This window comes from Octopus sinensis, linkage group LG17 (genome assembly GCF_006345805.1).
Source record: "Octopus sinensis linkage group LG17, ASM634580v1, whole genome shotgun sequence".
NCBI lineage: Eukaryota > Metazoa > Mollusca > Cephalopoda > Octopoda > Octopodidae > Octopus > Octopus sinensis.
This window is the reverse complement of record NC_043013.1, coordinates 27372927-27400448: the sequence shown is the minus strand read 5'-3', so window position 1 is coordinate 27400448 and position 27522 is coordinate 27372927. Positions and strand designations below refer to the sequence as shown.

Here is a 27522-nt window from a genome sequence, read left to right as displayed (position 1 = left end):
GGCTTGCAAAGTGCTAAGTTCTTTGTAACATTTAGTTACATCTTTTTCAGTTTTGAGTTAAATATTTGATAGGGTTGACTTTGCTTTTCATCCTTCTCAGATTGATAAATTAATATTTGTAATATAACGAAGTTGATTTAATCAACCATATCTCTCCTTACAAAGTATTTGGTGATGGCCTAATCAGAAATCAATAAATATGATTATTAAATTTATTGCAACAGTTTAGTTTCGACTATATACATAATATATGTGTGAAGGCTAAGATGTAATTTTTGTGGGTTTATCAAAGTCTATCTTGGAAATGTCCTGAGATGTTGCTTTAAACTTGTACATTCCTCAATGAATCCTGGTAACATACAAGTCTGAAGTGGGAGATTCTGGTTTCTAGCTGCATCTTTCTTTAGCTGTATAAAACAAGATATCTGTTGATTGTCTTATAAAGAATATTTATATCTATAGCTGACATCATAAACAATAGAATTTTCTGTAGTGTTTTTTTTAATGAGGTAGTGGTTTTGAGAAAGTTTATTTCATTCCATTTATTTAATACTACATGGATAAGTGCAATGAACAGACTAGTTAATGATGTGTACATACTATTTACCTATAATTCAAGCCTTGTTAAGTTCATTGTCATGCCTGAAGGCCATTCTTTTGCCACAATAAATTTGTCCATCATGATTGAATAGATGGTGTTAGGGAAAATATCTAATTGTCTTTCTTTTCCTCTTTCTCTCACTAGATATCATATTTTTCAGTATACAAGTCAACGTAGTATATAGTGTAAACATTCAAACATCCCTATTCTTCCAAATCCTGCTGCATTCTACATGGAATTTTTGATCCTCCAAAGTCGTCTTGGTGTAATAAGTTGACCTACCTTTTGGACCATAAATTTTGGTCTGAAAAATTTGACTAGTATGCCAGAGAAAACAGTAGATAAATGATAAATGATATTTTTTAGAAATATTCAGTAACCTGGAACAAATGAAAAAATCCTTACAAACAATTGAAAGGAGAAAGATGATCCTGAAACTGATGTGTTTTGAGAAGGAGCAAAAGTTCCAGTTTGAATTTAGAACATTACTGGTTAAATACCTTTTATCCAGGGGGCATTTGCTGTTTATTATGGTTCTAAAAAATTTTTTTAAACATGAAATCTTCAACTGTTAAATTTGTGATAGCTGTTGTAGTTGCAAATTTGCTCCTTTACATTCAGCTATCTTTATTAAGTGTACAAACTGATTGTTGGTGGTGTATGTGCGTCTGTCTGCTAGGATGGTGGTGAGTGAAGTGACTGACGAATCATCAGTGTCTTGTTGTAGTAGGTTCTTAAAAATATAAATTGGTGATACGAAAATTGGATTTTGTTACTGAAAAATACTCAATGGCTGTGAGCTTGCTGAATCATAAGAGCATCATTATAAAAAAATTACCTTGCTCTATTACACTCATCTGAGGTCAGCTTAGCCTTTCATCTCACTGGGGTTCATCAAATAACATACCAGTCAAGTACTTGGTCAATAATATTGACTGCCCCCCAATTTGTACCTGGCCTTGTAACTAAATTAATTACAATTATTGAAAGTGGCACAGAATATTTGGTCTTGAAGTTGTGTTAGTTAAGCCTGGCAAGAATTAAGAGGTTAATGTGTATGTATGTTATATATGAGAGACAGAGAACATTGGTTAGGTTATAATTAGCACTACTACTTATAAAATTCAATACAGATTGATTGTCGGAAGAAATTCATCGTTGGAATTGAAGGGTTCAGTGCCTCACAATGACCAGCATTTTCAGCCTGGATATGGGAATCTTTGATTTGACTGAAGATTCCTGCATTTAGAGTTAAACTGCATTTCAATTCCTACAATAAAAATATATTTATAAAAACACTCATACCTACATCCTTACATATATACACATATATCTGACTGGCAGCCATCAGAATCATCAACTGTGAATGAATAAACTCAAGTATCGAGTAATTTTTCTCATGTTTGTATATTTGAACATGTGTCTGTTTAAAATATAGCAAAGTGGTGTTTATTTGAATATGGTGAAAATTTGGTGTTATCATTTCTTGGTTTGTATTAGGTTCCTTGGTGCACTACTGGTTGGAAAGTGATTTATACCAGGAAAGAATTTCAGTTTTTGAATAGCAAGATTGGCAGGAATATAATGACATAATGGGATTAATTTTATGTCTGTTATGAGTTGTTTAATTATCATAGCAGTGACTTGGGAAAGCTGGAAAGCTTTCATATGATTGTGTTGGCAGTGATATAAAGTATGACTATAAGGTCGAACAATAGCAGTAGTAAGACTACTAAATATCTGTAATGCAGTTTCGCCATGATTGGTAGTTACATCTTGAGAAAATTAATAAACTATCTTTCGGTAATTTGTCATTTTGAATGGAGTAGATAACCAGAACGAGTAAGTGATGGACCGTAGAACATGACATCAAGATTATAGTAATGAATGTGTTCAATCGTGTAGCCTAATTGGGGTGAGAGGATAATAAATCACAATTCATAGAAAGGAAATGTCAGAATATTCTCTATGAATGTGTATTGTATTTTTTTTTCTTCAATAAACTCGTTTTCAATGCACTGCTGAGAATATCTTTGCTGAATATCCATGTTTGCTTTTTGTATACTTTTCTGTTACATTGCATGAAATATGGCTCTAACTAGTAGTGCTTTATGTGTGTATGTATGTATATATATATACTGTGTAAATTCTGATGTCTGTTTTATATATGTCTTCTTTTTTTTTTTTTAAATCATTTTCAGCACTGTCTTATCTTTATAGAGACCCTTCCTGTTTTCCAATTTCTTCATTATAGAGATCTCTCACTTCTAAGTTTTTATGTTTAGATAATTTCTCCAATTTTCTTTTTGTCAACTACAGTTGAAATATTTATCAAGAAATTTCCTTTTTTTTGTCTACAATATCCAGATAATTTGCCCTTGTTGCAGTATTTTTGAGATCCCAACATGTCTTAGAGCAGTGGTTCCCAACCTTTTCACTACCAATAGAAGACCCCTTTTATTTAAATGACTTACCCCATGAACCCCTCATCTTTATGTGTGTGTGTGTGTACGGGACTGTCACGTTAAGTTGACAGTATACAACCACAATATATATATATATATATATATATATGAAATTTTGAATTTAGTTCTGTAGACTCCCCAGTACTACCTTTGCAAACCACAAGTTGGGAACCACTGTCTTAGAGTATGATTACAAGGTTACTTTTTGACACATTTTGTGATATATATATATATATATATATCACATAATTAGTAGTATTATGGGTATTGTGCATTGGTAGCATTGATGAAGAGATATAAAATTGTTGAAATCCCAAGGTGGATTAAAACGACTAATCCTCTCCAAATTTATGGGTTTGTGCCAATGTTATAGAGTGTTATTTATTATATCATAGTGGTGGATTGATAGAATCCTCATAACAACATACCTTCCAATATTCTTGCTCTTCTGAGGGCAGCAAACTTGCAGAATTGTTAACACACCAGGCAAAATGCTTAGTAGCATTATGTTCTTTCTTTACATTCTGAGTTCAAATTCCATCGAGGTCAACTTTGCCTTTCATTCCCAGTGGGATGGAGTGGGGGTTAAAATGAGTACCAGTTGAACACAATGTAAACAAATTAACCCCCACTTCCCTGAAATTACTGGCTCTAAGCCAAAATTCGAAACCGATATTTTTGCTCTTCTTAGTTCAAATCTTGCCAAGATTTAGTTTGCCATTCATTCTTCTGGTTCACAGTGGTGGTGGTGGTGGTGAGGCAATAAACCAGTCAGATAATGGATTGAATCAATCGACTAACCCCTTCCACCCCTTATAAAAAAAATGTAGCTTTGTGCCTATATTAGCAATTATTGGAAAGGGTAATTGAGTAGTAGTAATAGTGGAGAGTTAAGACTAAAATTAACAATCTTTATCTATATGGATTTAAATTTTCTTGGCATCAACATTTACCCTTCAATGATTGATAGTGTCAGCTGCATCCTTTCATAAATTTTTTTGACTTAGGTGCCAATGGATGCTTTTTGCTATTTAGTATTTTGTCTAAATTCTGATTTCACATCCTACTGAAGCTGACTTTGCTTTCCCTGCCCTCAGAAGTACCAATCACATACTATGGTTAAGTAAACTGCTGTTAACCCTCGCTCCCACAAAAATGTATAATTTTTGTAGCTGTCAAAGAAATTCTGTTTGCCTGAATCCTTTATCAGCTTTTTAAAAACTCTTTTGATACTAATCCATCTAAGACTACCACTTAGTTCTGCAATACAGACTTCCTGCTTTAAAGTAACCTAAATTAAAAGTTTTCATCAAAATTTATGTTAATTTATGTTCTAGGCACCAGTTTATTTAATGACAGTTATTTTACTAAATTTGTCATTATTTTAAGAATTAAGTGAAGAATTAAGCAGTGCTTTTCACAAGAATTATGGGAATAAAAGGGTTAAGTAGTTTATACTGGATTGATCTTCTCAGAACTCTCCTCCTTCTGTGATAGAGAGAGATCAATTGATGTTCTTGAATGGCTATCACAGGCACACACACAAAAAAAAAAACATGGGCAGGAAAGAAATCCCAGGGTTTTGAGATTCTGGGAGGAGGGGGGAAATTGAGCAAGGTGGGTAATGAGGAATGAAGCGTGAGTGGGTGTGTCTTTGACCTATATTGCAGATAGATGTAATAATGTGGGTCATTGAGGAGGAGAGAATACTGTGTGTGTGTGCATGTGCCTATGGAAGTGGCATGAGCACAACCAGTTCTCATGAAGCATTGAAGTTGTTATGGTAGAAAAGACAGTGGGAAGACATCACAGTGGTAAAAGTGTGTTGATGACCGACTCTGTCCCACTCTGTAGGGTGACCTGTTTTTCTCAATGTGGTGGACTACATTCCAAATCGTCAAAATATATTTATTCTTTTATATATTTTGTTTGGTTTTGACTGCTTTTTATAGAAATTTTTGTGAAATATATTTCTTTTCTATCTCTTTAGTATTTAATTTAAAACCACCAAAACATGACACCTGTCTCTCTTTGATATAAATTTGTAACAAAACAATTAAATACTCAGTTCTGTTTATTGTGAAAATACTAAAAAGAAATTGTGATGATTTTTTTCTTTCTTTTTTTTACCCTTTTACTAAAATACTTTTTTTTTTTTTGCAGGGTCTCCAATGCTCCTTTTCCTGTTCTACACAATAAATTAATCCAATGTTTGGATTGAACACTTATTATGGGACGAAGCTTACAACCATTAAGGTTCTGTAACCTATGTGAATTCTCTACCAGAAACAAATATTTCTTCAAGAGGCATATAAATTTTTGTCGGCGTCGAAACAGAAACAAGGAATTCTTACCAGGCTCCCTTCCTCCCCCTAGCACAATTTCCGAAGACACAATGGCATCTACACCAGAGTTAGAAGAGGTTCCAGTTGTTGTAAAAAATGATACTTCTAGTCAAGAAATTCAAGATATTGATGAAGCTTCCATGGATATGGATGATGGCTCTCTCATTGAAAGTAGTCCTATGAATCAGTCCTCATATGATGAATATCCAGAAATCTCTGGGAGTTCATCGTCAGGTGGAATCTTGCCACCACCTAATGTTTGTCGCAATTATCACTGTCAGGAATGTAGTTTCACAACTACTAAGTCGAAAATGTTTTTGTATCATCAAATCGATGTGCATGGTGCAAATTTTAATGTTTTCCCTTGTGACTTCTGCGAATATGCTTCTCGCTGGAAGCACAAGCTCTTGCGACATAAGGAAAAGGCTCACAAGGCAACAGTGACAATGGAAGAGCTGCAACCAGAATATACAGCTACTAAAACTTCTCCAGCACCTAGTTCTCCGAAACCTAAAAAGCCATCTCCAGCTCGATACACAATATCAAATCGGGCAGCAAAACTCAAGCGATCTCGAGCCCAAATTGGGAAGAATAACAACTTAGATTCTTGTTCAATGTATATTGAAAAATTAAACACTAATTTTAATGGAAGTTCTGTTTTCAAATGCAAACTATGCTTATATACAAGCAAAACTCGAATGCAAGCTTACAAACATGTTTATAGTTGTCACATAAAGGCAAAAGTGTTCAAATGTAAGTTGTGTAATTTTAGCACAGAGAAAAAGATAGATTTTTATATTCATAAAAGCAAACATACAAACGAAAATTTTTACCAGTGTAAAGAATGTTTATATGGAACAACCCTGAAAACAAATTATGATCGACATATGTTGAATCATGAAATGACCTCAGCTTTTACATGTAACTTATGCACGTACTCTAGCCCAAATGAAGGAGCATTGAAACGCCACCTTACTAACCACCATTCAAACAGTGAAGAGAATGTGTCGTTGATAGTCAGCAGTACCAGTACAGCGGCAGCAGATACTAAACCACGAGATGTTAGAGATTCAACCATTGAAACCTTTTCACCGGAGACTATTGTAGAATCAGCAGTCCCAACAAAATTTGTTGATCAGATTGAAAAAGAAGATGATGGTGTCATCGCTGATGATGATGAAGACGAAGAAGACGAAGACGAAGGCAACAGGCGAACAGTGGAAGGTCCCTCTCATCATCGTTATACTAAAAGTTTTTGTTACCGATGTCTAATATGCGGTCTGAAATATAAAAGGTCTCCAGATATGAATCGTCATATGAAATTAAAGCATAACATTTGTTTGCAAGAATTTAAAAAACTTGATCTTGAGAAACAGTATCGAATGTTGAATTCTGTTGATAAGAAAGATGATGCTAATGACAATGGTTATGAGGATGATTACGGGGCACCGTTGGATCTGTCAATTAAAACTATGCGTAGTGTTTTCAATGTGAGTAAGACAAAATTAAAATGTACCTATTGTTCTTACATAGCAAAATGGCCTTGTGATCTACGACGACATATGGCTGTACACTCAATTGATAAAAGATACAAGTGCCATTTATGCATGCGGAAATATAAGTATTTTGGTGACCTCAATGTTCATGTTCGGCGGGATCATGACATTGAGCCTGATAAAGCTCTCATAGAAAAAGTGACAACAGTCCAGAAAAAGAAATCCTCTCCAACCATTTTCAAGTGCCCATCTTGTTCATTTACATCAAGTTATAAATCTGAAATAGACCGCCATTCTAAATTGCACGACGGGAATAAACCATACAAGTGTAAACTGTGCAAATATCAAAGTCATTGGAAAGGAGACATGAATCGGCATTTGTACCGTCATCATCCCAGTGAAGTGCAACAAGAAGAAGACATAAAGAATTTGGTGATCTACCAGAAGATAATCAATAGCGACATGATGTCAAGCACAAAATCAATTGTGACACCATCATCATCATCAACATCATTGTCATCATCCTTAGCTACAACATCTTGTGACACATCTACTGTATCTGTACCTGCTACTGTTGCAACTATCACTTCTACATCTACTTCATCTTCATCTGCCACAACAACAAGCACTACCATTTCAATTATTTCTCCCATATCTTCAACTGATGACAATAAGGATTTGTCTAACACAAAGCAGGAAGAAACTACAGATGACAAATCGATTCTGCCTTCAGACTGTGGCAGTGATATGGAAACAAGTAAACTTAATGATGAAACTCCTACTTTAATATCTGACTCATCTATGGTCGAAGGTGGTTCTTTAGAGAGGTCAGCTGAAGGTGTATCCACAGCTTTTGCTGATATTTCTGAAGAGACCAATCAAAAAGAGGTTCTTGGTCCATTTTTGTGTAATTACTGTGATTTTTCTGCTCCTGCCCCTTCAAAGCTGAAGGCACATCTTGCAACCCACTGGAATCTAAAGAAATTTAAATGTCCCATTTGTGGCAAGAGATCCAACTGGAAATGGGACATCCGTAAACACATACGCAAAGAACATCCTGGTCAAAATGATGATGTTATTGTAATGTCTGAACAAGAAGCTGAAGCAACAGTTCTAAAGTATATGGAAACAATGCCGACTAATCGCAGGGAACACCAGCTAAATGTAGCTATGTTAAAGCCGAAAAAGCTTTTTAAATGTTCCCAGTGTAACTTTCAATCAGCATTTCGGTGGACTGTGCTTAAGCATCTGAGAAGTGATCACTCAAACCAATCTGGAATTTTAGGTGATAATCAAGGTGTGGAGAATGTCCTGGGAAACTCTGATAGCCATATAATTAATCAGATTGATATCGATGAAAGTATTGTAAAAATTGAACCAGGCACGACCCCACCTAAATCTTCGTCAGTATTATCAATATCATCGGCAAAATCTACAAGCCCAGGTAACTTTGTAGCTAAGCCGACTGTTGTTTCCAGCAGCAACATGCCAGTTCTTAGTGTTCCAGTTATCAGCAAACTGAAGGGATCGAAAAAAGACACTAAATCCTCTTCAGATAAACCTTACATGTGCCCTCTTTGTGGCAAGCGGACAACTTTTCGAGGCGATGTTCGCAAACACTATCGATATATGCATCCAGGTGAAGAAATTCGAATACTCTATGTTGGGAGTTTGTCCAATGAAGAAATCTTAACAAGAACAAATGAAATAAAATTGACCAATCCTTATATATCTCCCATTAAGAAAGAGAAAATATCCACTTCTCAGACTACAGAGAAACATTCTGACATAAATATACATTCCTCTAAGCAAAGTCCCACCGATACCACTTTAATTCTTGCCTCTGATAAATTGAAAGACACTCCGGAGCATACCACTGCATTAGAGGCATTGTATAGTAACCCTAAACGAGTTGGTTATATAAAACCATTCAAGTGTTCTGCTTGTGGACGTAGGTCCAACTGGAAATGGGATCTTAAGAAGCATATTAGAGAACGTCATCCAGAAGGTGGCTACGTTATTGTGATGGAGGAAGAAGAAGCTCGGCTATCTTTGTTAGCCGAATGCTATCCTAACCACCCCCTTGTTACTAAACAGAAGGATGGCCCTGCAACTTCTGATGAGTTCTCTTCTAGTTCCCTAACTCTAGTTACATCTGCAGCTCAAAGAAATGCTCAGAAATTGTGGCGCCAATTTGAATGTTCTGGCTGTGGCTACAAGTCAAATTGGAGAAGCGATGTTTACCGACATATTAAGAGAAGGCACAACAACAATCGCAGCAAGGTGATGTGTATTGATCATAAGGTCAGCGACTACCCACCACCATTTTATTTCAAATTCAAGAAGAGTGAAGGGTGTTATGAAAAGAAAACAGCTGACAAGTTAACTCACCTTGACGTGACTCCTGACACCGAGTCTCCATCAGCTAACAATTCTGTAACCAACTCCGAGGCGACCGCTATACCTGACCAGTCAGAATCCATAACAGATCTTTCTTCATCTTCATTACTTGGACATGGTAAAATGTGGAAATGTAACAAGTGTACATATCGTCACAAGGACAAGATGCTTGTGTTACGGCACTTGACATCACATAAAGTTAAGCCATACAAATGCAAACTGTGTGGGCATTCTTCAAATTATCGAAGTGCCCTCTATCGTCATTTAAGACAGAAGCATGGTTGTAATGATTACAGTCTTTGTAAATTAAGCATTTCTTATTCAGCTGACAGTGAAATAGGTGCTGCATCTGGTGAAGAAAATGATACTGATATAGGGGACTTAATGGACTTGTATACATGCAAGATTTGTAAGTTTCAGTCAACTTGGAAAGCTTGTCTCTATAGACATCTCCGTGAGCGCCATGGCACTACTGATTATAACAATTGTTATATCAAACTGAAATCAACTCAAGAAGGGGACTTAGAAGAAAATCTTGGCTCTGATATCATTCAAGAGCCAGTTCCCGAGCGTATAATAGACAGACCTCTAAATAAATTCCAATGTAATGTGTGTCCCTATTCAACAAAGAAACCAACCTTGCTCAAATTCCATATGAGTTATCATAAACCCAGAGGACAGAACCGTTTTAAGTGTAAGTTCTGTCCATATTATGTTTGTGCAAGACGACTACTTAATCAACATGTTCGTTTGCATTCAAATGAACATGCCAAAAGTAAAGTTGGTTCTAAACAGGCTAATGTTTCTCTTAAGACAGATGATTTTCATCATTAAGTATCAATATTGCTCCAAGAGTCCCTAGTACTAAAAGAATGAAATTCACTTGTGAAAAGTGTCCCTATGCTACTAACAGTAAGAATGATTTTCTCTATCACAAACAATTCCATCGTGTGAAACTCTCCAATTCCACTGCTTTCAAGTGTGACTATTGTGATTACTGGGTCAGCCATCGGCGTCTACTTAAACAACATCTTCGTTTGCATATTGACCCAGATCAATTATCACCAGTGAAGACCGAGGCCACAGATGTTCAACTCTTGTATGATGCTGTTGAAATAGCATCAGTAAAACAAAAGCTTATAGTATCTAAGATTTTGCCAAGTTTATCTCAGTCTGAAAACTCAGATTCAGCCATAAAAATTGCAGCCCGTTATGCAACGTTTGGCAATAAACCTGGATATATTTTGAAAAATGGGGTGTACAAAAAGCTGCTAAAATGTTCGAAATGTCCCTACACGAACATTCGTAACAGAAATTTGCGCCTCCATGAGTTAATGCATGGCCGTCGGTCATCTGGTCATCCTCTTTTGAAATGCCCACATTGTGATTATTTTGTTGGCTCCAAAGGTTTGTTATCCCATCATCTGAAAGTTCACCAGCATCAGTATGTTCCTGATCTGAATGACAACACAATATCGGAATTGGAGCAGTTAGAAGGCATTTCTTTAGAACCTGATGATGACCTCAATGATAAAAGTGACATGGAGATTTCTACAGAAAGCAAAGTTGATGCGCTTTTGGATATTGCTCAGTTTAAGAAATTTTGCTGTGAGAAGTGTCCCTATGCTAGTGCTAAACGTACGCATTTTGAGCGGCACATTGAGTTACATGGAAGTAAACAGCATTACACTTGCGAATATTGTGACTACAGTGTTCCCTCAAATAACTTACTTGTACAGCATCGTAAACTTCATTTCAGTCCAAACCCAAATCTTGTTGCGACTCAGTCGATATCAAACCTTCAGCGTCTGCCTGAAATACCTGCTGATGTAGCTCTTGCAAGTGCATTACCTCCTCTTGATTCTAATGATCCTGTGCCTTTGAGTGTGACACACGACCACTTAGATCTATACGAACATGTCCAACCTGAAAAGGACGACTCAGATATTGTTAAAAAGGTGTATCATTGTGACCGTTGTCCCTATTCAAACACACGTCGGGACCATATGGTAACACATTTAAGGTTCCATGTAGTTCGAAGTGAACTTGCTTGTCCCTATTGCGATTATACTGTTTCAAAAAATCATCTCCTTGCTCAACATGTTCGAGTTCATTTTTGTCCTCTGCCTGAACTGTCCAATTGGTTAAATGAAAACGGCCAGAAGGACCGTGTCAACCAGTCAAAAGAACAGGACTTGTCAGAAGCCCTTCGTGTTGCACAGCTCTACCAACAGATGAATCCTACGACTGTGAAAAATGAAAATGATGACTCCAAGGACAAAGATGATTCTCAGCTGGAGGATCCACTAAGTACAGTTTGTCGGTACTGTGATCGATCTTTCTCAGATACACCAGCCGTTCTCAAACACGAACGTCAACATTTGATAGGCAACCAATTTGATGTAAGTGCTTTTTTACTGTTTATGTTTTGCTCTTTGATTTTATATTCTTTCCTGTTTTAACTTTTACTACAAAGTGAAATTTCAATTGTTTTATAACGAGTTATTTCAGCATAATCAGAATGGTGTCTCGAATTTCTTGTTGCAATATTTAACAGGTTTTTCTACGTTTGTTAATCTATGGGTCAACAATGCCATATAGTAATTCATTCTGGTTGTGTATCCTGTACAGTAAGATTTGTTAGAAGTTTATCGCATGATCATGTAACTGACCAGATGCTCAGATGTTGTTACACATCACTGGTCACAATGCGCTTTGTATTTTCACCTTTGAATGACATCGCCCTGTTGGTTAGGCGAGCGAGCTTAGAGGGAGACTGAAGCAATGTAAAATGAAGTGTTTTGCTCAAGAGCATAATGCACCACTCAGTCTGGGAATTGAACCCATGATATAGCAGTTGTGAGTGCAACAGCCTAACCACTGGGCCACACAACTTCACTACTGGCTTATATTATTCCTTAGAAAATTTCTAAATGTAGGCATGGTTTTGTGGTTAAGGAATTCACTTTGAAACCACGTGATTTAGTGTTTGCTCTCACTGCACAGACACCCTGGCTGGATCCTTTACTATGGCCACACGTCCAGCACCTTATGAATGAACTTGGTTGGAGGGGAAAATGGAAGAAGCTTGTTGTGTGTGGGGATTGTAAACAAAAAGCTGTTGTTCATAGAAATGGTGTCATTTGTGTGCAATCCACTGCAAAAAATACGTCCAGTCTTGTCTGACCCATGCAAGCATGGAAAAGTGGAAGTTAACATGATGATGGTAATACATACAGTAGCGGCCATAATATAAGGGTCAGTAAGAACAAGTGTATTGAAATAGTTATTATAGAAGATTAACAACACGTTGAGACTAGGTATTTTACACATATTTGATATATCAGTCTTTCGTGAGAATTTCAAGTGAATGGAATAAATATTTCATAAGTTATGAGGAAATAAACAATCTTCCAAATTGCAGCAGCCAAAAGTTAAGGGTCACTTAGAAAAAATGAACTACCTACCAAAGTATTTGTTGTTTAGAAGACTGTCAATGGGCTAACAGTTACTTCTTATGATCTCACATTATTGGAACATTCATCTGTCAATATAGCAGCTTGTGACAGGTGACTGGTGTCCTGTGATGAAAAACAAAAGATTGTGTGCCTTCACCAAGAGGGCAAGTAAAATTCTGTGATAGCAACTGCTATAGGAAAGTCTAGAAGTGTTGTGCAACGAATTGTAGCTTGTTTTAAGTCATCAGGATCGACAGATGCTAAACCCAAAACTGGTAGACTTCGTACCAAGACAGGATTGTATTATGGTTAGAATGTCACTGAAGGATAGGTTTAAGAGTACTGCTGAGATATCCTATGAGTTTAGCTCCACTTTCCATGTCTTTCAGAGGTTACTAGGTTCTGGGTTGCTTGCTTGGGCACTGGCAAAGAAATCTATCTCCAAGAAAAATCAAAGAGCCTGTCTTTGTCTCGCTCACAAACATGTTATTTGGACAGAAGAACAGTGTTCGCAGGTTCATTTTAGCGATGGATCGAAGTTTAATGCGATTAGTTCGATGGCAGGATGTATGTCCGAAGAAGTGGTGAAAGGTTATCTTGTGCATGTGTGAAGAAGACAGTGAAATTTGTTGGAGGCAGTGTAATGGTATGAGTACTGATCTCTGCTGTTGGTCCTGGTCCACTTATTCGCCTACAAGAGACTGTCAATGCTGAATCTGCAAGCAGATTCTTAGACAGCATGCCCTTCCACATCTCCAATCCTTGTCAGTTCAACCTCCGATCTTCATGCAGGACGATGCTCCCTGTCACACTGACTTTTTGAGTGATGAAGGGGTTGGTCTCATGGGCACAGGCCAACTCAAAGTCCCAATCTCAACCCTATAGAAAACGTTTCAAAGATTATTGGAGATGGGGTGCGAAGGAGAAATCCAAAGAACGAAGATGAACTCTGGGAATTATTGAAAAGAGAATGGAACAATATTACTGCATTTTGCAAGAAATTGATTCAGTTCTGTGGTAAGGGATGTCTGGAGGTCATTGATAGTAAAGGAATGTTCACAAAATATTAATGGTAAGGGTTTCTTTTTTGTTCTTGTTCCATTTTTCATTTTATTTAAGTGACCCTTAACTTTTGGCCATTGCAGTTTGGAAGATTATTTGTTTATTTCCTCATTTACGAAATATTTATTCCATTCACTTGAAATTTTCACAAAAGATAGATATTAGATATATCTAAATATGTATAAAATATCTAGTCCCAACGTTTTGTTAATCTTCTATAATAAATATTTCAATGCACCTGATCTTATTGACCCTTATATTGTAGCCGCTACTGTACATGCGTTCATATATACATATATGTACACATACACACAGTCATTGTTGCCATTGTTGTTTTAATATCCTCTTTTCCATGTTCACATCATTCGGATGGAAGTTGTTCAGCCAGATTTTCGACTGGAATATTCTGTATCTGGGGATTCCCCACTTCCCATAAAATGTGATGTTCTTGGATGGAATGCCTCAAGTCAAAGATCCGTTGAATTTGGATGAACTGGATTAAACATCCCAACCCAACCCTGTTACAAACGTAATTTAAAATAACACTGTGCAGTTAAAATTCCCCTTTGCAACCACATGGTTTCAGGTTCAAGTTCCACTATGCAGCACCTTGAGCAAGTGCCTTCTACTATAACCCCATGTCAACCAATAACTTAAAGCCCATTGTGTGTGTGTGTGTATATATATATATATATATATATATATATATAGTAGACAACCCGTGACCCATTGAGTCACTTGGAAAGTGTGAGTTTCCCAGAAATGGAGTTTTGTTTCATGGGTTTTTTCTTTTCCAGTTTATTTTGCACGCTTTTAACGAATGTGACATCAAAATCATGCGTAAATGGCTCCTTTCCCCAGGAAAGGAAAGATTTGGCTGTTATTTCTTGCACACCCTGCTATACCATAATAAGTATTTCAGGTCCTTTATCGCAAATAGCTGTTATGTGGTAGCAGGACATGCTAGAAATAGCAGCCGAATCTTTGGAGCTGAGATACATTGAATGTACTTGATTCTCAGAACTGCCATCTGGATCAGCTGGTTTTGTTTAATTTCCATAAATTTTCTTTTTATTTACTTTTGTTTTAAAGTGAAAGATGTATGGACGTGTGTGAGAGAGAGAGAGGGAGAGTGCCACTTACACCTACATGAGAACACATACATTCATTCATTCACTCACTCACTCACACTCTCTCTCTCTCACACACATGCATCTGAACATACAAAAAAGATGTATGCATATATATTGATGTATGTACGAATACATGACTACACCCTTTCACTCACTCACTCTCCCTCTTCCTCTCTCTCTCTTTCACACGCCCATTTCATATACACGTACATATATCTTTCACTTTCTCCTCTCTTTCACTTTAAAACAAAAGTAAATAAATAAAAAAATTTATGGAAATTAACAAACTCTGGATGATAAATGAGAGATCACCACTCACTTGCAAATAATTTTTTAAAAAAACATAAAAATATTGTCTGTTTAAAGAAAGCTAAAATATAAATACTCACTGTACAACTTACATTTTTGAAATCACATTCAGTTAAAAATATTTCTAAATGATTAAAATATTGTGGGCATCAAAAAGTTGAGGGTTTTTTTTTTCTTAGTGAGTGCAAATATTATGTTTGTGTATATGTCACAGCTGGCAGACGTGTGTTTGTGTTGATTGACAAGCAATGACATTCATTATATGTGTGTGTATGTTGATGTCACGGAAGTGATGTTTTTTTTTTCAAGAAATAAACAAAATTTGTGTTTAACTGTTTTCCTTAATAAATAGTCCCAAATATTACAAAAATTTGTACTGTAATTATGAAAATAAATATGCAAAAAAAATTAGGATAAAATATACTATTTCTGAGATATTTCAGATACATACAAACATCCCTAGAGTTTTAGTATTATCAAGACGTGTGTGTGTGTGTTGTTCCCCCATTCCCCAGCATGTGACAACCAGTATTGGTTTCTTTACATCCCCATAACATAGCAGTTCAATACAGAGACTGATAGAATAGAACCAGGCTTAAAAAGTAAGTAGTGTTTGAGTAAACCTGTTGTGGTGGTGCTCCAGCATGGCCATAGTCCAAGGACTGAAACAAGTGAAAGACAAAAAGTAGCAAACGATAACACTATGGAAGATAATATTGTAATAACATTTAAAACTAGTGTTTTTGCAATGAAATTATTCAAAATCACTACACTCACGGAGTGGTTGGCGTTAGGAAGGGCATCCAGCCGTAGAAACACTGCCAGATCTGACTGGGCCTGATGAAGCCTTCTGGCTTTACAGACCCCAGTTGAACCGTCCAACCCATGCTAGCATGGAAAACGGACGCTAAACGATGATGATGATGAATTTAAAATTCATTAAATGGAGAAAAATCTTATTTATCTGATATCTTATTTCAGTTTTTGTTTTTCAAATCCTCAAACTTGTTGCTACTTAGCAACAGGGTTTAGGTAACACTTGCAGTTACTAGTTCATTGTTCAGTTGTTGCATTGCAAAAGATGGACAGGTAGATGGAATAAATTGTTCCAGACTGCAGCATGAGCAAACATTTATCTGCTATTACTGCACAATAAGTTCAAAATTTTGTAAGGGTTGTCTTTTTTTTTTCCCCCCTCGTTTCCTATCAAGAATTGCTAAGTTAAATAACTGTCATCATTATCATTATTGGGGTTTTCCATACTCACATAGGGTCAGACAGAATTTTGTTGAGATGGATTTTCTACAGCAAGGTATCCTTCCTTCTACCAACCTTTTCCTGTTTCCATGGAAGATGGGAAATGAAAGACAACTATCACATGATGTTCAAGCAAGGAGATAATTATCATAATTAATTCAAACCACTGTACTCTAAATACTAATCACATTACAACTTTTGTAATGCTAATAATAATAACTTCTAACATAAGCCAGAAATTTATGGGAGAGGCTGTAGTCTATTGAATCACCTTTGGTACTTGGTTGGTACTCTTATTTTATCAACTGAATTCAGAATATGAATAGCTGCAATAAATACCATCTGAGAGACTGAGCAACAGAGAGAGTAAGAAGCAATGTGTATGCATGTTCTATTAACACAGGTTAATGAAGAAAACAGTCACATCACTGAAATCTTGAAGCTACAAGATAATGCATGATTAATTCAAAACAATATGAATACATAAGCATTAATATGACAGAGTAATCTGAATGCTAAAATGATTAAACATTTAGTTTTCCCAAAGAAGAAAAAATAATTAACAACAATTCAACAGACATTGAAACAAAAATATTTTGAAATGGTTACAAATAAAATCAACTGCAATATTGTACAAAGAAGTTCCCTCAAGTAAAACTTTTATTTATGATCTGGTGTTGCTAACTATTCCTCACTAATCAGAGTTAGATACCATAAACTAGACATACAACAAAATGGTATAAACTTGAAAGACTTCCCATTCAAAGAAGCTTAACAGCCAGTTGATTCAAAAATCAACAAATTTATTACTTTAACCCTTCCGTTACCATATTTCTGTTGAGATGCTCTGTGTTTCTTTCAATTACTTTAAATATACCAAAGAATTCAGTAAAATAACTTAGTTATTATTAAGCTAGTGTTAGGAACATAAATTGTGACAAACAAAATTTCCATTCAAATGGCAATTACTAGACGATTTCTGCTTGAGGTTAACCGTTTTAAGTCATAGTGGTAACACCAGCTATGTCAGAAATAGGCATATAAATACTGTATAAATTTTATAATTGAAAAATTTATAATATTTTGAACATATGAGTATATTGGCCTGCGGGTGCAATAAAATGTGCTCCCAACCATTTTTTAACCTATGGGCCCCTTTGTTTCCTATTTTATTCAAGTGGACTCTCATAGCCATTCAATGTTTAGAAAAATCCTGTCATTGTAGGGAATGTGTGAGATACTGGATCTGGCCAGTTTCAATGTAAAGCAGGTAAAATATTTTAGCTGGATATGGTTGGTTTAAATGCTAAAGAGTTAAATCTTCCTATGGTTAAGCATTTAATGTATGTTTAATGCTATGGGCTCGAGATTATAACCATGGATTCATTAATCCTGTTGACTTGAAAATAAAAGAAAAGAAATTACCTTAATTTTGCAGATGTGTGTATGTACCCTTATAAGCACACATATATTGAAACACAGAACCTACAAGGTATAAGTGTTGCTCCACCATCAACCATATGGTTATAAGTTCAAGCCTTACTACAGGCAATGTGTTATATCCCTAAGAAGTACTCATAAATTCTTTGTTTCAGTTTGTTTTATGGGCAAAACAGGAGATATTTATGGAAATGGCATCCAGTGGATATAAAAGTTATTGAAAATGATCTACTAAAAGCGAATTTAAAAAACAGAAAGACATACTATTTATGAATGTATGGAAAGATTAGATTATAGAAAGGTAGAAATCAAAAATGTGATGATCAGAATATATAATCTTGTAGCAATTGTGTTGATAGTATGGTATTATTTACTTGAAACTAAGTAGGAAGCATCAATAATAAAATAAAAATATAAGCTATGCTGATTACACCCAACATGGAATAATGTTAGTCTAGTAATTTTCATTGCAAAATTACTTAATATTTGCTAACTCAACTGTTGGATTTATATCTACTTTAAATATTTTGTTATATTTCTGTTTTATCTATTGTGTGCCATATATTTATGGAAAGTTACCTGTCATAGCCACAGATGTTTGAACAGCTATTTTGATGTGTCTGGGCAAGACACTTAATTCTGCTTTCTAACTGGAAACTAAACTTTATTGGGAATGTTACTGATAAATACATAAGTGTCCTTTTCAGAAAGTTCAAAGATATACTTTGAGTAAAGTTTATTTTACTACATATCCACAATATTTTTTAATATTTAGTCCAAAACTAATTTTAAGTCCTCAAACTCTTTCTGACTTTTTGGTAGTTATTTCTTTTATGAATCAGTTGGCTCTCTCTCAGATCTTATTTTAGTATAAGGTATTTATGACTATCATTAAACCATAAAATTTGTTTGACAAGTTCTTCTTCCTATCGTAGCATAGTTAGTCTTTGTTTTTTTAATGTTTAAATTTTCATCCAACTAGATTTTTATTGTCTAGTCTATCTACACAGCTGGGACGACTTTTCTATTCATGTTTTTTCCTATAAAAATTGACCTAAAATGATTGCAAGCTGAACATCAGTCATGTTGATCTTACCAGTCAGTAGAGCATGCACAGTTACGTGGCTGCATCACTCCATTTTAACTTATTCAAAATCAACAACTGCAAAAAGTTATATTGCTTAAAAAAAAATACTGATCACTATAGAGATTAAAAAAAAATATGAGTTCTGTTCGGTGGATTTACTTTTCTATTCTTACCTATTGAATATTTTCCTTTGTCTATGATTTCTGATAGATTAACTCTAACTTCCTTCTATACTTCTTATAAATAATAATTTCTATATTTATCATACCATATATAAGGAAGCTTAGCAATGTTGTGAAGGCCACAACATGTTTTGCAGGCAAGCTTTGTAGATTTATAGTCTGATATGTGTCAGTTTGAAGTCTTTTTGTTTTACAGTTTTTATAAACATTTGTGTAATGTTTGTATTTTTTAATTTATTTTTCTGAATACGATACAAGGTTTAAATAATCCTGAAATGAGTTAAACATTCACAAAAACCCATGATAAAATATTGTAAAAAGCCTGATCAATTGGGTCATAAATCTTGTGACAATGGAAGGGAAAGCAGTAGAGTTATCAGTTATAATTGTTGAAATGCTAAAAACCAACTGCTTGCTTAGGTAACCATATTGTGTTGAGAGATGTTATCCTCAGTGACTGACATAGTAATCAGATGGTTAAGAAGATGGGTTTAAAAAGATAAATGATATAAATCTCTAAATTAATGCATCAGCTAGCTTATGGAGGTATTAGGGAATAAAGTGTTAAATTTTAATTATTCAATTTAGGTTTTGTATTAAAGTGCTATATTATTAGTTAGTCGACCGTTGTAACCTGTCAAGAAAAGTAAGCAGAATTGAGTTGTGAAAGTAGTTGGGTGCTTTTATTGGTTTGCAAATAACCATAGAATTTTCATGTTTACTAATTTATTTTTCGTCTTTCTGGATCTGTATTCATTCTTATTTTTTTAAAGTTGCTTCAAATGATAGTCTCAATTGAGAGAACTATTTCTTAATGATTTGTCAAATGTACATCACAAATAGTATTTGATATTCTATTATCCCTTAATTTTGTGTGTGTGTGTTTGTGTGAAGACAAGATGGTTGTGTGGATAAGATATCAGATTATTGACTTATCTGTAGCAAGCTTATGACTGGATATACTGGTTTTTAAATTTTGGCACAAGGGGCAAGTTGAACAACATTAGCAGAATCATAAAACCATTGGGTAACATGCCTTGCAAGTATTTTGTTATGGCCCTTTATGTTCAAAACCAGCCTAGATCAACTTGCCTTTCATCCCTTTAGCAGGGATCAATAAAATAAAGTTCCAGTGAAGTAATGGAGTTGATAATAGTGACTAACAACCATCTTTCAAATTCTCAGGCCTTGAGGCTAAACTAGAAGCAATTATTTAAAATTGAGGTCACAGAGTGTTTAAAATTGTGGAGAAGGCTACATTGTTAAGTGTTTAACTTTCTCTCTGTGTGTCCTGAGATTAAATATTACCTTTCATCATTTTTCTGGAGTTTGATAAACAAGTGCCAATTACATATTAAGACGAATTTGATTGACTGTGTTTCTTCCAGATACTGTAGCCCTGTGACTTCATGGAAAATAATTATTTCAGTTAAATTCTCAGGAAAGTAAGTCTATGTCTCGGTTTATTTGTTGTCCTTAATGAACCAGTGAGTCTCTGGATCAGCGGTTCTCAACCAGGGTCTATATAGCCCTTGTGGGGTCCATTGAAGACTTTGCTGTTAACATTTATGTGCAATAAAGTGCTTATACTTCTACAATACAGTAATCCCTCAACTATTGCAGGCGTTGCATTCCAAAACCTCCTGCAATAGGTGAAAATCCACAAAGTAGAAACAGTACTGTACTGTATATATTTTTTATTATTTTTATAATTTGTGTGTATTTATTTCATTATAAATGCAAAACAACATCACACACTCGTCTCCCTAGTTTCGTTTTCCATGCAGTATGTGCAATTCTTTGTTTACTATGTATTGTCTTTTAATATATTTTAATTAATGTGTTATACAGTATAGTACTGTACTCTATCTTTATTTATTAATGTAATTTTTAGGCATGAAAATGCTTATTTTACAACAGAAATAATTAAAATCTAAAATATATATAAATAATTATCGGTTACAGAAACCCATGATATACTGAGGAGTCTGTGATATAAATTTACATATATTAGCCAGAAAAATCCACAATATACTCAGTACGAGATAGGTGAACCACGATATGGCAAGGGATTACTGTACACAAAATATTTGCACAAATTTTCTTAGACAATCCCTTATAATATTTCATTATAAAAAGGCAGCAAGCTGGCAGAAATGTTAGCACACCAGACAAAATACTTAGCAGTATTTCGTCTGTTTTTATGTTCTGAGTTCAAATTCCACCAAGGTCAACTTTGCCTTTCATCCTTTTGAGGTCAATAAATTAAGTACCAGTTGCATACTTGGATTGATCTAATCGACTGGCCCCTCCCCATAAAATTCGGGCCTTGTGCCTAGAGTAGAAAAGAATATTTCATAAAAATGCACTGGAATTTTTTTTTTATTTACATCGAATTAAGGTTCAGTAGAGTAAAATAAGAATCCAAGGGATCCATAGGTAAAAGATGGTTGGGAACCACTATTCTAAGATGGCCACTAATTATGCTAGAAATAGTAACAAAATCTCCTTTATATTGTATCCTGGCCATCTTAAGGAAAAGACACTTCAGATAATGTAGTCCTACATGGCCTCAAAACAAGTGCGGTGGTAACCACTTTCCAACTGTTAACCATTCCAATGTGTTGGCTTAGAACTAATCAACAATATTTTATATTCTTGATGTCTACAGAAAATGTTTGACCACCACAAAATTCATTTCCTTCTTTTTTTGAAGATCTTAGTCATATGTAAAAGAACAATACTGCTAAATAGTCCATTAGGCTCCTTAAAGACAGTGCTTTGTTTGTTCTGACTGCATAGTCTTATGGGGTTGAAAGATAATCTTCTGGAAAAGACACTGACTAGTCTTCTATCACATTACATTCCTGATAGTTTGGTGAATTGAGTAAGCCAATGGCTGGATCCACTGTTTTTTTTTTTTTTTTTTTGCTTTTACAGTGGTTACTTTACTTGGAAACAGGTGAGGGTTGGTAACAGGAAGGGCATCCAGCCATAGGAAATCTGCCTCAACAAATTCCATTTGACCCCATGGAAGCATGCAAAAATAGGCCTTAAAATGATGATGATGATGATGATGATGGTGGTGGTGTACTTTCACAATGGTTGTGAGAATTAATTGAACAATGTTATTGGTTGATATATTCTTGTGGAAGGAACTGTAAACTTTGATATATGTCTTCTTTTTTTTTCCCCTCTTTCAAAAATGTTATGTATTTTTCAGGAACTAGTTTATTGATTATTCCTATTTCTTCCTTAATTTCAGGCTTTTACACGCCAGTCTCCAGGTTTGGAACCAGCAACTGCAGTTGCCTCTGGTTAAAATATATAGATTTGGACATTATATTGGCAATATTTCTGAAATGCTGACAAATACCATAGAAATATGCTCCCACGACTCACTTTTGAATCCTGGCTGTAGCTGTTCTGCTTCTCTTTGCGTCACTCAGTCCTTGAGAAAGGAATGAATACCATTCCTGTTTCGTTGGTTTTATAAATAAATTTAAGGCTTTGTGCCTTTCTACACAAGAAAATTTGGAACGGGGATTCTGAGCATTTCAGACAAGATTTTGCTCACTTAATTGAAAAATCGTTTTTTTTATTTATTTATTTATATTTTTTTAAACTTCCAAGAAATGCAGCTCACTGTTATGTTTTTGTAAGGCTGTTTTTAGATATTTTATACAATTAAGACACATTGAAAAAACAAACTAAAAGCAAACCACCCATTTTTTTTTTTAAATAAAACACACCAATCCTTCTATAATAGTGTTGGTTGGGAAACAAAAAATTAATAAGATATGAAATAATTGATATTTAAAACAAATGAATGAGAAAAGAGAAGAATTAAATATTAACAATCTAGGTTTCATTTTCTGTTATTTGCTGATTGTTGATAGTTCTGACTTCAATTTCTTTGTATTATTATCATGAAAGAAATCAAAAATGTCAACAATAAACAATATAACGGTAGTCACTGTAACAACATCTAACATACATGCTTATTGCATTATATATAAATATATAAATATATATATATATATATATATGCATGCTTTGGTTTCCTGGGTTAAAAAGTAATTATCACACATTGAATTGACAAAGTTAGTTTTTCTATTGAAATAGGAAGATGGGGATTATTGAGGTCAGTTTACAATTCTTACATTGGAACAAAATCAGGAAATAATGATTGACACATTGTTGTATTATCAGTGCTTGGAAGAAGAGACATTTTTGCAAATAGTACAGTATGATCAATATTGAACAGTTTCTCTTGTGAGAAAACCTATGTTTTTCTAACTATATTGACAAACTTTACTTCAAATATATATTTTTTGGGCTGATATTAGACCAAGCTTGCTAGCCATTAACAAAGCTTCTGACTCAGAATATACTTTTAATGTCTTAGAATCATAAATTTCTAATTGTTTTATCATACTACGCTCTGCTAAATTCTCGTTTAATTTCAAAGTGGTGCCCCAGCTTGGCCACAGTCCAATGACTGAAGGAGGTAAAAGATAATAGATACTTTAAAAAAAGTTTTTAATTTCTGATTTTTAATTAAAAAAAAAGAATTTTTTAAACCCTGTTAAACTACCTCCCAAAATTGGGGTTTATGAATTAAAGGGAGGTTATATATTTAGAATTGTCATCTCTTAAAAAAAGAAAATGAATTTCAAAAGAACTTAGTACCATTTTGGTGATATTAAAAGAGAGAAAAGAGTAACTTTTCTTCAAGATTTCACATCAGTCTTAGATATTTATTTCACATAATAATGAATTTTTAAATTCTTTTTTTTTTTTTTTTTCCTTTATTTTCCCTGAGTCATTAGGAGGAGTTATGGATCTCCTGCTTAGCTTTGTACAAAGAATCTACATTTTCTTCATCATCATATTGTTATTAGAACTGATCTCAGTTTGATAAACTGTGGGCAACTGCTTGTTGCCAAATAAATTATTCAAGTTTTAATTGATATGCAAATTCTCATAGAAGTTTCGAGTTTAATACACTGCTTCTGTCTTTATTCCTTCAGCAAATGTATAAGAACTTTATGATGAAGAATGATCATCTTTAAATTTCACCATTTTCTTTATACTTTCATGTAAATATTTCATATTGTATTCATCAAATATAGACTAGAAAAAAATGTTAATACTTTTTCTTACTGCAAAATGACTTTGTTTTTATTAAATAAAATTGATTATAATTGATATTATTTTTTATATCCAAGCATATACATACCGATATTTTATTTATTTATACATTTTGTTGCAGCTATTTCTAAAAAATAATGTTTGTTGATTTCGTGATGTGTTAAATCTATAGTTTATCACATAATTGTCATTGATTCATTCTGAAATCTGTGCCAGTTTGATTGATTTCATTTCAATAGTTTTAATTAAATAGAACTGGCCGAAATGTTGAAATATAAACCTTTAAATTAATTTCTAGGATAAGCTATAATCCTAATTACATTGATAATAGAAATCAATTGATGAAAATTTGATCGCTTTCTCATCATCATCCTAATTGTAGACGTTCAGTTATAGTTCCGTTGCTAATGAAGAACATTTTATACAATTCTTTTATTTTTTTATTTTTATTCTACTTGATTCAGATGTATAATGCTTAGACATTACATTGACCATGTGTACAATATTAGGCGCAGGTGTGGCTATGTTGTAAGAAGCTTGCTTTCCAATCACATGGTTCTGAGTTCAGTCCCACTGCATAGCACATTGGGAAAGTGTCTTCTACTGTAGCCTCTGGCTGACTAAAGCCTTGTGAATGGATTTGGTAGTTGGAAACTGAAAGAAGTCCATCATGTGTCTTTGTTTGTCCCTCACCACCGTTTAGCAACTGGTGTTGGTGTATTTACGTCCCCATAATTTAGCAGTTTGGCAATAGAGGCTGATAGTATAAGTACCAGGCTTTACAAAAATATATGTCCCAGGGTTAATTTGTTCAACTAAAACCCTTCAAGGTGGTGCCTCAGTGTGGCCACAAACTGAAACAAGTAAAAAGTAAAAGAAAATATTTGAACTGCCTTGTAATAATTGAGGATTTGTAAGGATTTGTAAGGGTAAGGAGTGGCAGTTATTAAAATTAGCAAATTTTCACTGAACATATATTTGTAAAAATTCCAAATTTCTATTTTTGTAAATGTTAGTTGCTGCAATAGCTTAAATGTAAATTGACATGGTCAAATTTTGAATTTAATATTTTCTAAAACATCTGGAAATTAGTATTATTCTCATTGCTAAATTTCAATTTCAACAGCATAATGCTAACAATGAGCAATAAGACATCACTTGTTTTTCTAATTATTGATATGGAAAAATAAAACTGGTCCTGGACCTACTCCTGAGAAATAACTTCACTTAACATGTGTGAGTGTATAAGAATAAGTATGAATGTATGTATGTATTATATATAATGTGTGGATGTGTGATACATGTATCTGTTTAGTGTTAAGTGTTGGAGAAAAAAAAAAGAGTATTCAGTACCATGGTAGAGATTAATGTATTTTATTTTGGTCATATCAAGTGTCCTGTTAATTTGAGCTTTCCTTGTTGGTACACAGTGTTCTGTCATAATTTGCCTGAAGGCTCTGTGCATCCAGACAGAACTCAGGAATAAGAGACTCATTCAACCAAAATAACACACACACACACAATGTTCATGTATGTGTGTGTATATTATTATACAATAGCCTCTCTAATGATTTATAAATAAACAACCAAGTTATCTAGCACTTAATATACAAATTTGGAGTTATTCTACTCCAGTTTAAATCTTGCAGTTTATGTGGTTAGCTTTGAATTATGAATATTTCGCCATAAATGGATTGCTTTGTTAATTGATCAGTGAGTTTACTTTAACATCAGTAATTTAATTATTTATTGTTGATATTACAAAGTTGAAATTTCCTCTTCAGTTTTTTTGTTCTCTTCCATATTCTAGTGTCAGGATTTTAATGGTATGGTGATTTAGTTTTTAGATATTGAAACCGGAACTCATTGACTGAAGTAATTCAGAGCATATTATATTTAGTTGTTTAAAATCCCCAGCTTGTATTTCCACACACCATGTGTTCAAAAATTACGTGTTATATATTTTCTTATATATATATATATAAAGAAAAAAATGTAGTTGAAAAATAGAAACACTAAATGAAATCTTTTTTTTTTTTTCTTTTTTTCTGTAATATAATTAGTGAGAATTAAATGATGTGGGTTATTGATACCTTCATTTTAAGGCTAATAATATTTTAAGAAAATATGTGGCTTGGATAATCTTGACATTTTCAGGAGAATAATCAAACTGAAAAGTGTAAATGGCTAAAGGGAGGTAACTACACAACACCGAAACTATATGCAAATATCACTTAGATGAAAATCGTAAAAAAAAAAAATGCAATTTCTTCACTTGCTTTGCTTTTGAAGTTCTATAAACTTATCACATATTAAAAAAGAAAAGACTTTAAAGTAAATAAAACCAAAGTTGAGAAATGTACTCAGGAAGCAAATTTTTTTAAATTTTTTTTTTTTTTTTTTTTTTTTTTTTCATTTTAAAATAATCAATGGACTTTTATCATTATATAAATACACATACTGTTCATTTTATTTGAATGACATTCTTGAAAACTTTGGAATAGGATTCTGTCCCTAAATTAGATCTTTTAGGATATGAAAAAAAGAAAAGAAAAAATTCACCTTCCGGATATCTGTGATTTTTTTTTTTTTTTTTTTTGGTGACTTTCCTCCATCTTCAAATAATTTCTGTTTTTATGTGAAATTCTTACTGAGAAAAGAAGGAAAAAATTAAATTAAATTAAAAACACACACACAATTTCTAATAATTGTTGCCATAATGATTTTTAAAATGATTTCTTATTCCAAATCATATTTTAAAAATAAATTTGGTAAATTTTATCTCCAAGAAATATTGATTTTCTTATGCTGAAAATTCTCTGTACATATTATTTATACACATACATGCATGTGTGTGTATGTATATATGATGTATATATTATATATATATATATTGTTTCTGTTATTGATGTGTTCCAGTTCTTTTGACAGCAATTTCTGGATATTTTCTCTCTACCTATGCTGGGAGCTAGGTCCATTATTCCATTGACAGCAAAAACATTTTATCATAGCTGAAATGTCTGCTGTAGCACTTCAGACAATAAAAATAATTCATATTCCTCATGTTTTTATTTTGTAATATAGTGTGAGTCTATCAAATAATAACTAAATTCAATAACTTTGATCCAGTTTG

The 27522-nt window shown here is 33.8% G+C and overlaps 1 protein-coding gene across 1 annotated transcript in view; it reads left to right on the top strand.

The window, feature by feature from the left end:
- Positions 1-22635, top strand: part of LOC115221120 (zinc finger protein Xfin) — a 34883-nt gene extending 12248 nt beyond the window's left edge. Inside the window, exons 2-4 of the mRNA XM_029791337.2 lie at positions 5230-10127; positions 10160-11709; positions 22501-22635. Of these exons, the coding sequence (XP_029647197.1) occupies positions 5297-10127; positions 10160-11709; positions 22501-22557 (6438 nt within the window). The 5' untranslated portion in view covers positions 5230-5296 and the 3' untranslated portion in view covers positions 22558-22635. The remainder of the gene's footprint in view (positions 1-5229; positions 10128-10159; positions 11710-22500) is intronic.
- Positions 22636-27522: the final 4887 nt, after the last annotated feature.